This window comes from Microtus pennsylvanicus, chromosome 18 (assembly GCF_037038515.1).
Source record: "Microtus pennsylvanicus isolate mMicPen1 chromosome 18, mMicPen1.hap1, whole genome shotgun sequence".
Lineage (NCBI taxonomy): Eukaryota > Metazoa > Chordata > Mammalia > Rodentia > Cricetidae > Microtus > Microtus pennsylvanicus.
The window spans coordinates 1887466-1898825 of NC_134596.1; the positions used below are offsets into that span (position 1 = coordinate 1887466).

The window sequence follows — 11360 nt, forward strand, 5'->3', positions numbered from 1 at the left end:
TCTCACACACACACACACACACACACACACACACACACACACACACACACACACACGAGAGTCCACACACACCACTTTCTGCATTTTCAACTGACAAAAAAACCTTTTACGGCATCTCCGCCCCCACCCCCCGCCTTTGCCCAAACACTTTTTCTCTTAGCAGAAATTGCAGCAACTTAGTGGTCAGAAGGGCTGGGCCACTGCCCCATGTGGTTCCCTGCTGCCTGAAGTTTGTAAAGAAGTCAGGACAGAAAGAGGATACTCTGAGAAACTGCATCCGAGAGAGGAGCTTACGACATACACAGCACAGAGAATCGAGAAGACCTGTGGTATCATTTCCCCGTTTTCGGAAGTGCTAAGGTGGCATCTGTCCCCTCCAGAACACGCGTGTTGAGACCCTTAGCCCCAAGGCTACGGTGATGACAGGTAGATTCTGGAGGGAGCTAAGTGTGTGGAGGGTGTGCTTGCCTGCACATACAAAACCCAGAGCTCTGCTTTGGGCATCTTCCTCCCTCACTCTCCACCTTACTTTCTGAGCAGGATCTGTCGTGGTCACTTAAAGTGGTCAGTTTGGCACGATCTAAGCTCACTTAGGAGATGGGCCTCTGGTCATGCCTGGCGGGGAATTATCTTGATTAGGGTAGTTGCAATGGGAAAGCCTACTCACTGTGGATGGTGCCAGTTCCTGGGCTGGGATCCTGGATCGTATGAAAAGGAGAAAGTGAGCTGAGCACCAACACACACTGCCCTCTGCTTCCCGACTGTGGTGTGATGTAGCCAGCTGCTTCAAGCTCCTCCTGCCATGGCTTCTCTGCTGCAGCTGACTGTATCTTGAACTGTAAGCACACAGAAATGTTTCTCCTTTAAGTTGCCTTTGTCAGGGTATTTTATCAACAGGAAAAAAGTACTAGGACAGACCCCCTCCTGGCTGGTCAGTGAGCCCCGAGAGCTGCCTCGCTCTGCCTCCACACACACACACACACACACACACACACACACACACACCTGGTTCTCATGTGGGAGCTGGGGATCTGAACTCAGATCTCCGTGTTTGTGTCGCAAGCGCTTTACTGGGTCATCCTTCCAGTCCCATGGAGGTGTTTTATCTAGTGTGTCAGTCAGGGTTACTATTGCAGTGATGAAACACCATGACCAAAAGCAACATCATGACCAAAACAACACCATGACCAAAAGCAACACCATGACCAAAACAGCACCATGACCAAAACAACACCATGACCAAAACAGCACCATGACCAAAACAACACCATGACCAAAAGCAACACCATGACCAAAAGCAACTTGGGAAGGAAAGGGTTTATTTCACACACAGTTCCGTATAACAGTTCAGCATCAAAATTAATAAGGGTCAGAATTCAGGCAGGGCAAGAAGCTGGAGGCATGCACTAATGCAGAGGGCATGGAGGAGGTCATTAGCTCTTAATGACTTGCTCCCCAAGGCTCGATCACCCCGATTTCTTAGAGAATCTAGGACCATCAGCCTAGGCTGGTACCACCCACCAGTAATTATTAAACTGCTCTACAAGCTGATCTACAGCCCCATCTTCTAAAATAAAATCCCTTCATTTTATTCACTGAAACTCCCTCCTCTCTGGTGACTCTATCTTGTGTCAAGTTGACATAAAACTAGCCAACACATTTAGGAAGGGCTTAGGTCATGGGGATGGAGCCCTCACAAATTGGAATAATGCCCTTCGTACAACATACCCAAGGAAGGTTGTTTGCTTGTTCTACCACATGAGAAAATATTATTTGTGAAGACGAACATTCACCAGACTTGACTCTGCCACTGCACGGACTGACCCCTGCTCTATAAGGAGCAAACGTCTGGTGTTCATGAGCAGCACAGCTGTGCTCTCTCGCCTTCTGTGCAGGGCCTGGGTTGTCCAGTTGCGTGCATTCTCTGTATCATGTTCCATCCCCTCCTGTGCCAACTTTGTCTGCTGGTATCAATTTAGTGCTTATGAATTATATCACCTGTGTCCCGTGGTGTGATGGGTGAGATTTCATTCACTCATTCCGTTCATTACTCATTCATTCAGCTGATAGAGCACATTCATGGTGTGCCTCCAGGTCTCCAGCAAAGGCTGGTAGGGCAAACCTAACAGGCAATCACATCGTATGCCCATGGAGGGGGTGGTTTGAAACAATGACCTCCAAGGGGAACGGCACTATTAGGAGTGTGGCCTTGTTGGAGGAAATATGCCACTGTGGAGGTGGGCTGTGAGGTCTCATAAATGCTAAAGCCATGCCCTCAAGTGCCTCAGTTCACTTCCTGTTGCCTACCAATCAATATTTATTAACTCTCAGCTCCAGGATCATGTCTGCCTGTGTGCCACCATGTCACACCTTGATGGTGATAGACTGAACCTCGAAAACTGTAAGCTAACCCCAGCAAATGTTTCCTTTATAAGACGTGTTTTTAACAAAATCTCCATCATTTGATTTTACCAATAAAGAGTTGTGAGCTGATGCTGGGGTGAAAGCCGCTGACTTCCTCCTCTTCCTGGCATCCCAGAGGCCCTTGTTCTCTTACACCATCTCCAAACAACCTCCTCAAACTGAATGTCCCTCCCTTCTACTCCTGAGCACCTCTCTATCCATCCTCCTGCCTCCCTCTTACTCTGACGTTTGTTCCCTATGTTCACTCCCTGTCAACTGGCTGCTTACCCTTCCTCTTGACCTATGTTGGATTTTATTTAATCCACTTGACACTACTCAAACAGAAGACTCTTGGAATAAAGTGTGTGCTAGGGCTGAGCCACACCACGACTAGGAAGAGATTTTTCCAGTAAATAACGCAATCTCAGGGTTCACAGTGTGATCGAATATCCTGCAACAGCCATGGCCACGGTGTCTCTTCACAGCAGTAGAAACCCTAACTAGGACAGTAGCGAGTCTTTGAGGTCATACATCCAAATCCAGCAAAGTCCCTGTCTCAAGTGTAACCTCTTGAAAGAGCCCAGAGAAGAACCAGAAGTGGAGTGATCCAGATGCAGCCTTGCCGGTTTAAACCAGTTAAGAGACAAATAAGTTCTAATGTAGCCCACAGGAACCATGACTAACAGAAAAAAAAAAAAACTAAGATGAGAATTTACTTTTCTAAGTAATGTTTCTACATACTGTACTGAAGGTTCCATTTACATTCTAGTTCCTGGTTGATTAAGACAACCCACATAACTAAGGCAGACTCAAATTCACTGTGTGGTCACAGATGACCGTGAACGCCACATCCTCTTGCTTCCACATCCCAAATGCTCGGGTTACAGCCATGTACTAGCACACGTGATGTATACAGTGCTGGGAATTGAACCCACGGTCAAGCACTCTGTCAACTGATGTCTATCCCCAGCTCCCATGTGTGCTATTTTCGTGAAAGGTAATGGTGCCACAGGAAATGCAGTGTCTGGGACAGAAATGTGATAGTTTCTACTCAAGCGACAGTGGTAAATGAATGTCAGCTGTCCCTCCTTCCATGTGATTGCTAAGCTAGGTTATCAACTTGTAACACATAGGAAAAAGGAACCGCAGTTGAGAAATTGCCTTCATCAGATTAGCCTACGACTTATCTTACTGACTGTTGACCGATGTGGGGGGACTCAGCTCGCTGTGGATGGTACCCCTCCCAGTATAAGAACGGAAGTTAAATGTGAGCACGAAAGTAAGTCAATAAGTAGAGTTTCTCCCTGGTTTCTGCTTCCAGCTCCTGATTTGAGTTCCTGCCATGACTTCCCTTTGTGATGGACTGTGAGCTATAGGCTAAAATAAATGCAAGTTAATTTTGGTGAGTATTTTATCATAGCAACTGGGAAGCAAATTAGGGCATGGGGCCATAAACAGACCAAGGAAAATGGGGCCTGGACTCCATTTCTTTCCTTGCTCAGGTACCCAGAACAACTAAGCATTAGGTATGCCAACTCATGAACTCTGCTTTGAATCCCTGGTCTAGAGTTCTTGGTATCCTTGAGCCTCAGATGTGGAAGCTTTTCATTTTATAGAACCATACCCATTCCAGAAAACAGCCCACCAAGTACTTGGTCACACATTCCCCCAAGACTGTGGAAGGAACTAATCAGATGTCTGTATTGATACTTAGTTTTCTGTAGTGTGGTAAGGTCTCTCCTTCTTCCCTTACTTATCTGGCCAATTTGTCTGGGATGCTGATAAAGAGGAATTGGCACACAAGGACCACAGGACATAGTGGACTGGCCCAACAACTGGCCTGGCTCTGAATATGGCACTGAAACATCATCCCCATGGTCTAGGTGAGCATTTCTCAACCTGTAGGTGGGGACTGCTTTGATTCAAACGGCCCTTTCACAGGGATCACCTAAGACCATCAGAAAACACAGATACGACTCATGACAGCAGCAAAATTACAATTAGGAAGTATCAACAAAAATGGCTTTATGGTTGGGGGTCACCTAACATAAGGAACTGCATTGCAGGGTCGCAGCATCAGGACCAGTTCTCAACTTACTGGTCCAGGTCAATCTACCACCCAGCTGAGCCCAGCCTTGTAGCTCAAAACTGTAATTCTAGCTACTTGGAAGACAGAGGCAGAAGGATTGTAAGTTTGAGGTCTGTGTGAGCCACATAGTGAGATCCTGTTTTAAAACCAAAAGCCTAAGAAGGGGTGCACGCCGAGGCTATAGCTCAGTAGTCGAGTGTTTGCCTCGTATTCACCAGTGTTAAAACATCTGCCTAGAGTCTTCCCAGTGAGGTGCTCCGTGCTAGGGCACCCATTTAGAATTTCCCCGCGAGAGGCTGGGATGTGGGCTCAATGATAGAGTCCGTGCCTAGAATCCTCTAGTGAGGAGCTGGAATGTGGTTCAGTGGTGTAAAGAGAGCTGTCTCAGGCTGGAGAATCATCTGTGACAGCGGTGTCAACATTTCAAGGGCATGAACAGCAGACTGCAGAGATAATGGGACACCAGGTCAGACGCGTAATAAACATCCAGGAGAAACGGGCTGGGGAAGTCGGGCAACCACAACAGTCAGCAGGAGCATCTGACTGAAGGGTCCCCGGCAGACTGTCTCCCAACTAGCCATTCCCACAACAGATATTTTTAGTTTTATATCACAAGAGATGAGCAGTAGCGGAAGTATCAGAGGATGGTTCACATCCCACTGTGTTCAAGGATTCTCTATCCTTCTTTGAGAATTTACTCTCCTGTTCTTAGGGACGCGGCCTTTCTACTCTCAGGCTATTTGACTGTTCTCCCTCGCTTTCCCACAGGCCAGGAGGCCAGCAGGCAGTTAAACAAGCAACCTTGGAAGACCCTTTAAGACAAAATGCTTGAGTCTAAATTCGGAATGGGACAGGTAATTCTACCTCCAGAACCAGGCAGGTTCTCGGCGACCTTAAAGAGCACGCGATGAACTGGGCGGTGGTGGCGCCCGCCTTTAATCCTAGCGCTCGGGAAGCAGAGGCAGGCGGATTTCTGTGAGTTCAAGGCCAGCCTGGTCTACAAGAGGTACTTCCGGGACACTGAGGGCTGTTACACACAGAGATACCCTGTCTCGAAAAACAAAACGAGAAGAGAGAGAGAGAGAGAGAGAGAGAGAGAGAGAGAGAGAGAGAGAGAGAGAGAGAGAGAGAGAGAGAGAGAGAGAGAGATATTAAAAAAGCACAGACGGCAATTTACTGGGGTCTATTACAATAGCTTGGGTGTCGTCTAGAGTTCTTCCACCTTTCTGAAGAAAAAAAAAGAAAATAGGAGATAGAAAAGAGCAAGATGGCGCACGCCTTTAATCTTAGCGTTCTGGAGGCAATAGTAGGTGGGGTTCTGAGTTCAAGGTCAGCCTGGTCTGTGTGTGAGGTCTACATTCCTTCAAAAAAGGAAGCAGCAGCAGCGGATAATAAATCGCAAAACTAGGAAATTAGACCGCAGTCACTTCTGATTTCAAGCATCGCGCCTGGTGACCTCGCGTTGCCAGGGCAACAGCAGTAGCTGCAGCTCAGTCCCCACGCCTGTCTGTGCACCTTCTGGAGCCCAGCGTTTTGGGAGCCGTAAACTGCAGGAAAGCCGTGTTCTCTAGTGTTGCTGGGAATTGTAGTCCGAGTTGCCGTAGAATTACAGGCGCTCGTCTGTAGCTGTTGCTTTCTGGTAGTCGTAGGCAAGGCAGTCCAAGGCCTTGTGGGAGTTGTAGTTTCAGGGCAGCTTCCGCTCCAGGCTTCCGCGTGGCAGACAGAGTGCAGAGCCCATTCCACCCAGGTTAGTGTTCCTCTTGCTCCCGATCGAGCGGGCTCGGGGTTGTAGTGCCACCGGAGAGTGGAAGGTTTCTCTAGGGATTTAGCACTCGCTTTTAAGATTGCCAGTTCATGTTCTGGCCAGGATCCCGCTCTAATCTGGTCTCTTGCCAGGCCTCCCTGTTCACCTAGTGGTGACAGTCACCTGTCTTCCCTTGCTCATAGTTAAATAGTTCTGGAGACCCCTTCTCTGCCCTTTAGGAAACCCGGCCAACCGGAAGTACCCCTTGGTGTTTTGTTTTGTTTTTTTTAATTTGTTGCGTTTGTTTTTGTTTTTGGACGAGATTTCACCACGTTGCCCTGGGTGGCCTGGAACTCACGAATTTGCAGAAATTCAAACGTCTCTTCCTCCTGAGTGCTGGGGTTAAGGGCGTGCACCACCGTGCCTGTCTGTACACAGTTTTCCTCCTCCTCCCGGGTATTAACATCAGCCGGGTTCACTCCATCAGCTCGGCTGGCTCCCTGCTTGTGCCCACACGCGACTACTCACAACAGCAAGCTCTTCTGGATGACTTTGCACCCTATTCTGAATAAATACTGGGCAGAAGGTGGTGGGCACTCCCAGGAGACAGAGATGCCAGGCAGAAGGGACTGATTTCAGGGGCACAGAGGTCCGAAAGGTGCCCTGCAACAATCTTCAGTGGGCCATTTGGAGGTCCATCCTGGAGGCACCTGGCGGTTCTCAGGCTTGCTGGGCAGGGCGTGAAGAAATGAAATGGTGAGATACTGATGGGGACATGATCCAGGCAAGAGGAAGGGTAGAATCAAAAGCTGGAAAGGAAATATTGCAAGGAGCAATGCTCAGCCATGAGGGATGAGTGCGTCCAGAGAGGGGCTTGCGGGGCTCAGCAGTCAGGGAGAACTGTTGGGGGCGGGGGCGGGGGTCCTAGGAGGGTTGAGAGTAAGGGGGAGGAACCACAGGGCAACGTCAGTCACAGAACAATGTGGGAAAGTAACTGGGCTGCATCTGCTGATTGTTTTACGCAAAACAGCAAGTGTAAAGGTCGAGGCAGAGAGACCAGTGACCCAAGCAAGCGTGCTGGCCGTGGAGTAGGTGGGGAGTATGTGGCGTCTCCGTCTGGTTTTGAAGCCACACGTAGGATTGGCTGCACTCAGGCTTCTGAGCGTGAGTTCTGAGGATGCATTAGGCACATTTGGAAAGCATGTCAAGACTGGACTTTGCATTTTGAGCCCCCCATCAGGGTGAGTGATGGGGGGGGGGGGAGCGGAGTTCTAGACCCCGGAGCGTCTGGTCTGAGCACCTGGAAGGGTGGCTTTGCCTCGCTGCACAACTCTATATGGTGAAAGGAATAGGGGCTGTGGGGCTTGAGGGCTGAGTGGAAGTTAGTGATTGTAAGCCGGCCGCTGAGGAATCATTCCGACCATTGTGGTAAATCCCAGCGCAGCCGTACCTGCAGGGAATGACAAGAGGCCGCTGGCTAGTCCAAGCTGGAGACGCGGTGGTCTGGCGGACAGGGCTGAGCCTGGAGAGTTTTTACTGGTAACCTAGAGGTGGTGCAGGCAGCGTCTGTGTGCCTAGCGGAAGAGGGCACCATGCCTTTTAGGGGTGGTAGTCAAGATTGGGGCGTGCCCGTATCCTACCTCTCCGACTAAAATCCAAACACCTCTAGCCCTCTTTTCAAATAGCAGGCTCTTCCGGGTTCTTGTCAACCCTGGAAGTCAAGGTCAGTGACACCTACCTTGACTCCTCCATCAAGATAGTGACCTCAAAACTGTTCAAAAGGTTCTTAAAGGCACCCCCTTCTTACATGTCTTCCTCTCTGCCTGAAACCACGTCATAAGGTCCTTATTTTTTTGGTGCAGAAAGAAACTGCCCTTCCCTTGGGCTCCCCTGTGCAAGGGCCACTCTGGGTAGGACACCATTTCTGCAGCATCCCCACAACACAGACTATCCATGTGACCCGTTTCTCTCTCCCCTCAGCTCCAAAGTGCAGACATCCTGGACGACCAGCTTCCCTTCTCTCTCCATTAACCCAGCAGCGTGGATATCTCTTGTGACCCCTCTTCTCTCCCATCAGTCCTGCAATGTAGACGCACTAAATAATCCCCTGTTCTTTCCTTCACAGTGTGAATACCCCAAGCAACCCACTTCTCTTCCCCCATGCCAGCTCCAACGTGCTCCTCCTGCCATGCAGCCCGCGCCGCCCTCCGCCGCCCGCGCTCCGGGCAGGCTCTATGCGGCTCCTGCTTCTGTGCAGCCTTTGAGGCCGAGGTGCTGCACACCGTGATCGCCGGGCGCCTGCTGCCCCCGGGTGCCGTGGTGGCCGTGGGCGCCTCGGGTGGCAAGGATTCCACGGTACTGGCACACGTGCTGCGCGAGCTCGCGCCACGCCTGGGCATCACGCTGCACCTGGTGGCGGTGGACGAGGGCATCGGCGGCTACCGTGACGCAGCCCTGGAGGCCGTGAGCAGCCAGGCCGCGCGCTGGGAGCTGCCGCTCACCATTGTGGCCTACGCAGACCTGTTCGGGGGCTGGACGATGGATGCCGTGGCCCGCAGCACTGCCGGCTCTGGCCGCAGTCGCTCCTGTTGCACCTTCTGTGGGGTGCTGCGGCGGCGCGCGCTGGAGGAGGGTGCACGCCTCGTGGGAGCTACACACATCGTGACTGGTGAGCGCAGGAAGGGTGTGGAGGGGTAGTATATCTTGTCAGGAAGTGGGGTGGCGTGGTGTCTCCACCTCCCGTTCTCTCTGGGTGTCCCCACGCCTCCCTCCACTCTCCTTGTCCCCAATTTACGGTCACTTTTCCATTGTCTCATTACGGAGGATGTACAGGGTCCTCTCCTCAGTCTCCGGGTCCAGGGAATCCCTATGACCTCCTCTCTAGTTCCTCTCCAGCAGTTCTCGGTGCCCCCTCCCTGTCCCTTTCCTCTGTCTCCATCTTCACCCGAGCTCTATCCCACAGGCCACAATGCCGACGATATGGCGGAGACAGTGCTCATGAACTTCCTGCGCGGTGATGCTGGGCGGCTGGCGCGGGGTGGAGTGCTGGGCTCTGCGGGCGAGGGGTGCGCACTCCCGCGGTGCCGGCCTTTGCAGTTTGCTTCGCAGAAGGAGGTGGTGCTGTACGCGCACTTCCGCCGCCTGCGCTACTTCTCCGAGGAGTGCGTATATGCACCCGAGGCTTTCCGCGGCCACGCTCGAGACCTGCTCAAGCGCCTGGAGGCAGCGCGGCCATCGGCAGTGCTGGACCTTGTGCACTCAGCAGAGCGCCTTGCTCTTGCCCCAGCAGCTCGGCCCCCTCCTCCAGGTACCTGCACGCGCTGCGGGGCACTGGCCAGCCATGCGCTCTGCCAGGCCTGTGCGCTCCTGGATGGCCTCAACCGAGGCCTGCCACGCCTGGCTATCGGCAAGGGCCGCCGCATGTTGCAAGCTGAGCCGCCACTGCCTGGGAACCCAAGCCAGGCCACCAGTGACCCTGCGGCCCCACAGGGATCCTGCAGCTGTGAGCAGTCCAGAGATGGAGCCACCCTGTGCAGGGAAGGAGGAGACCAGGCGGGGGCCACCTGTGTCCTACAGAGTGACCTGAGCCCCTCGGAGTAACCTGAATCCTGAACTCTACATTGTCCTGTGCCCTGAAAAGTGACCGTGCCCAATAGTGCCCTGTTCTTGTGAAGCGATCTGTGCACTGTGAAGTGACCGCCCTGCCCTTCCAGAGCTTCCTAAGTGGAGTGACTGTGTACCATGGAGGGACTGTGCTCTGCACAGCAACCTGAACCTTGGAGACGGTGAGGAAGCCCCGGGCTAGGCTACCAGGCCTGAGGGAGAAGGGACCGGCAACTGTGCATTCCTGCACACCTCTGTGGGCTCCGAATAGCCCTGGACTCACTTTGTCTGCCCAAGTCAGGTAAACAAAGTCAAAGGAGTAATAGGAACACATTCACATCGTCACCCTGCCCCTTCATCAAGGGAAAACGTGCTCCTGAGAGAGTCAGAGAAAGTTTGTTCTGAACCAGAAGCTTCGGTTGCAGGGTACGTGGGTTCAGTTTGCCCCAGGGACACTGCTGTGGAAGCCAGTACACAACCATTTACAGCCCTAGAACAAAAGAAAGTCATTAATCAAGCCGTTGGCCAGATGCACTGGTGTAGGTAGGTTCCAGCAAGGCTTGGGAAATCCCTGCTGCGGGTCTCGGCTGCTATCTGATGACTTTCTTTGCCTGTGAGTCATTGGAAGCCAATGGTCTGCTGAGTTGATACATTCCTAACCAAGTTTGTGTAGTTTTCACATGACTGTTGGGTCAGTGTCCTGGCTGGTCATTTTTTGTTTGTTTGTTTTTGTTTTATTTTGCTAACTTGCCCCAGGCTGGGATCATCTGAGAAAATGTCTCTGTAAGGTTGACCTATATGTGAGCCTTTGGGGCATTTTCTGATTGTTGATTGACGTGGAAGAGCTCTGCCCACTGTGGGCAGTGCAGTCACCTAGGCGGGTGGTCCTGGGTAGTAAGAAAGTAGGCTGCTGGGTGGTGATGGTGCACACCTTTAATCCCAGCACTCTGGAGGCAGAGACAGGCCCTGCAAAGTCAGCCTGGTCTACAGAGCAAGTTCCAGGACAGCCAAGGCTACACCGAGAAACCCTGTCTTGAAAAACGAAAAAGAAAGAAAACGGACTGAGAAAGTCAGTAAGCAGTGTTCCTCCATGGCATCTGCCTCCGTTCCTGCCCTGACTTCCTTCAGTAATGGACCCTGAGAGATGTGAATTGAAATAAAATCTTTCCTCCCTAAGAGGCTTTGGCCGTGGTATTTCATCACAGCCACAGAGACCTAAGGGAGTCAGTGTGCGAGGCTTCAGCACACGTTGCTTTCCAGAAGCTTCGTTTTAAGTTTGGCTTTGTAGTGCTTACAGGTACCTTCTCATTCTTTCCTTTGCAACCTCAAGGCTATCATGGCTATCGGTCACTCAGTTAGAAGGCCACAGGGGCTGTGTCTGCCTCATCCACTCCTGGTAGCTGCTGTGGGTGAGGGGGCACCCCAAGCTTGGATTCTGGGGACAGAGCTTGTGTGCTTTAACCTCTCTGACTGCCATTTCCCCCTGTGAAAATAGAACTGGCTTGCCGTCACCCCATCAGA

At 51.7% G+C, this 11360-nt stretch overlaps 1 protein-coding gene across 1 annotated transcript; it reads left to right on the top strand.

The window, feature by feature from the left end:
• The first annotated feature begins 6163 nt into the window (after positions 1-6163).
• Positions 6164-11015, top strand: Ctu1 (cytosolic thiouridylase subunit 1). The gene is made up of 3 exons (XM_075952749.1): positions 6164-6239; positions 8362-8904; positions 9199-11015. The coding sequence occupies exons 2-3, from the start codon at positions 8397-8399 to the stop codon at positions 9834-9836; spliced, it is 1146 nt and encodes a 381-aa protein (XP_075808864.1). The 5' UTR covers positions 6164-6239; positions 8362-8396; the 3' UTR covers positions 9837-11015.
• Positions 11016-11360: the final 345 nt, after the last annotated feature.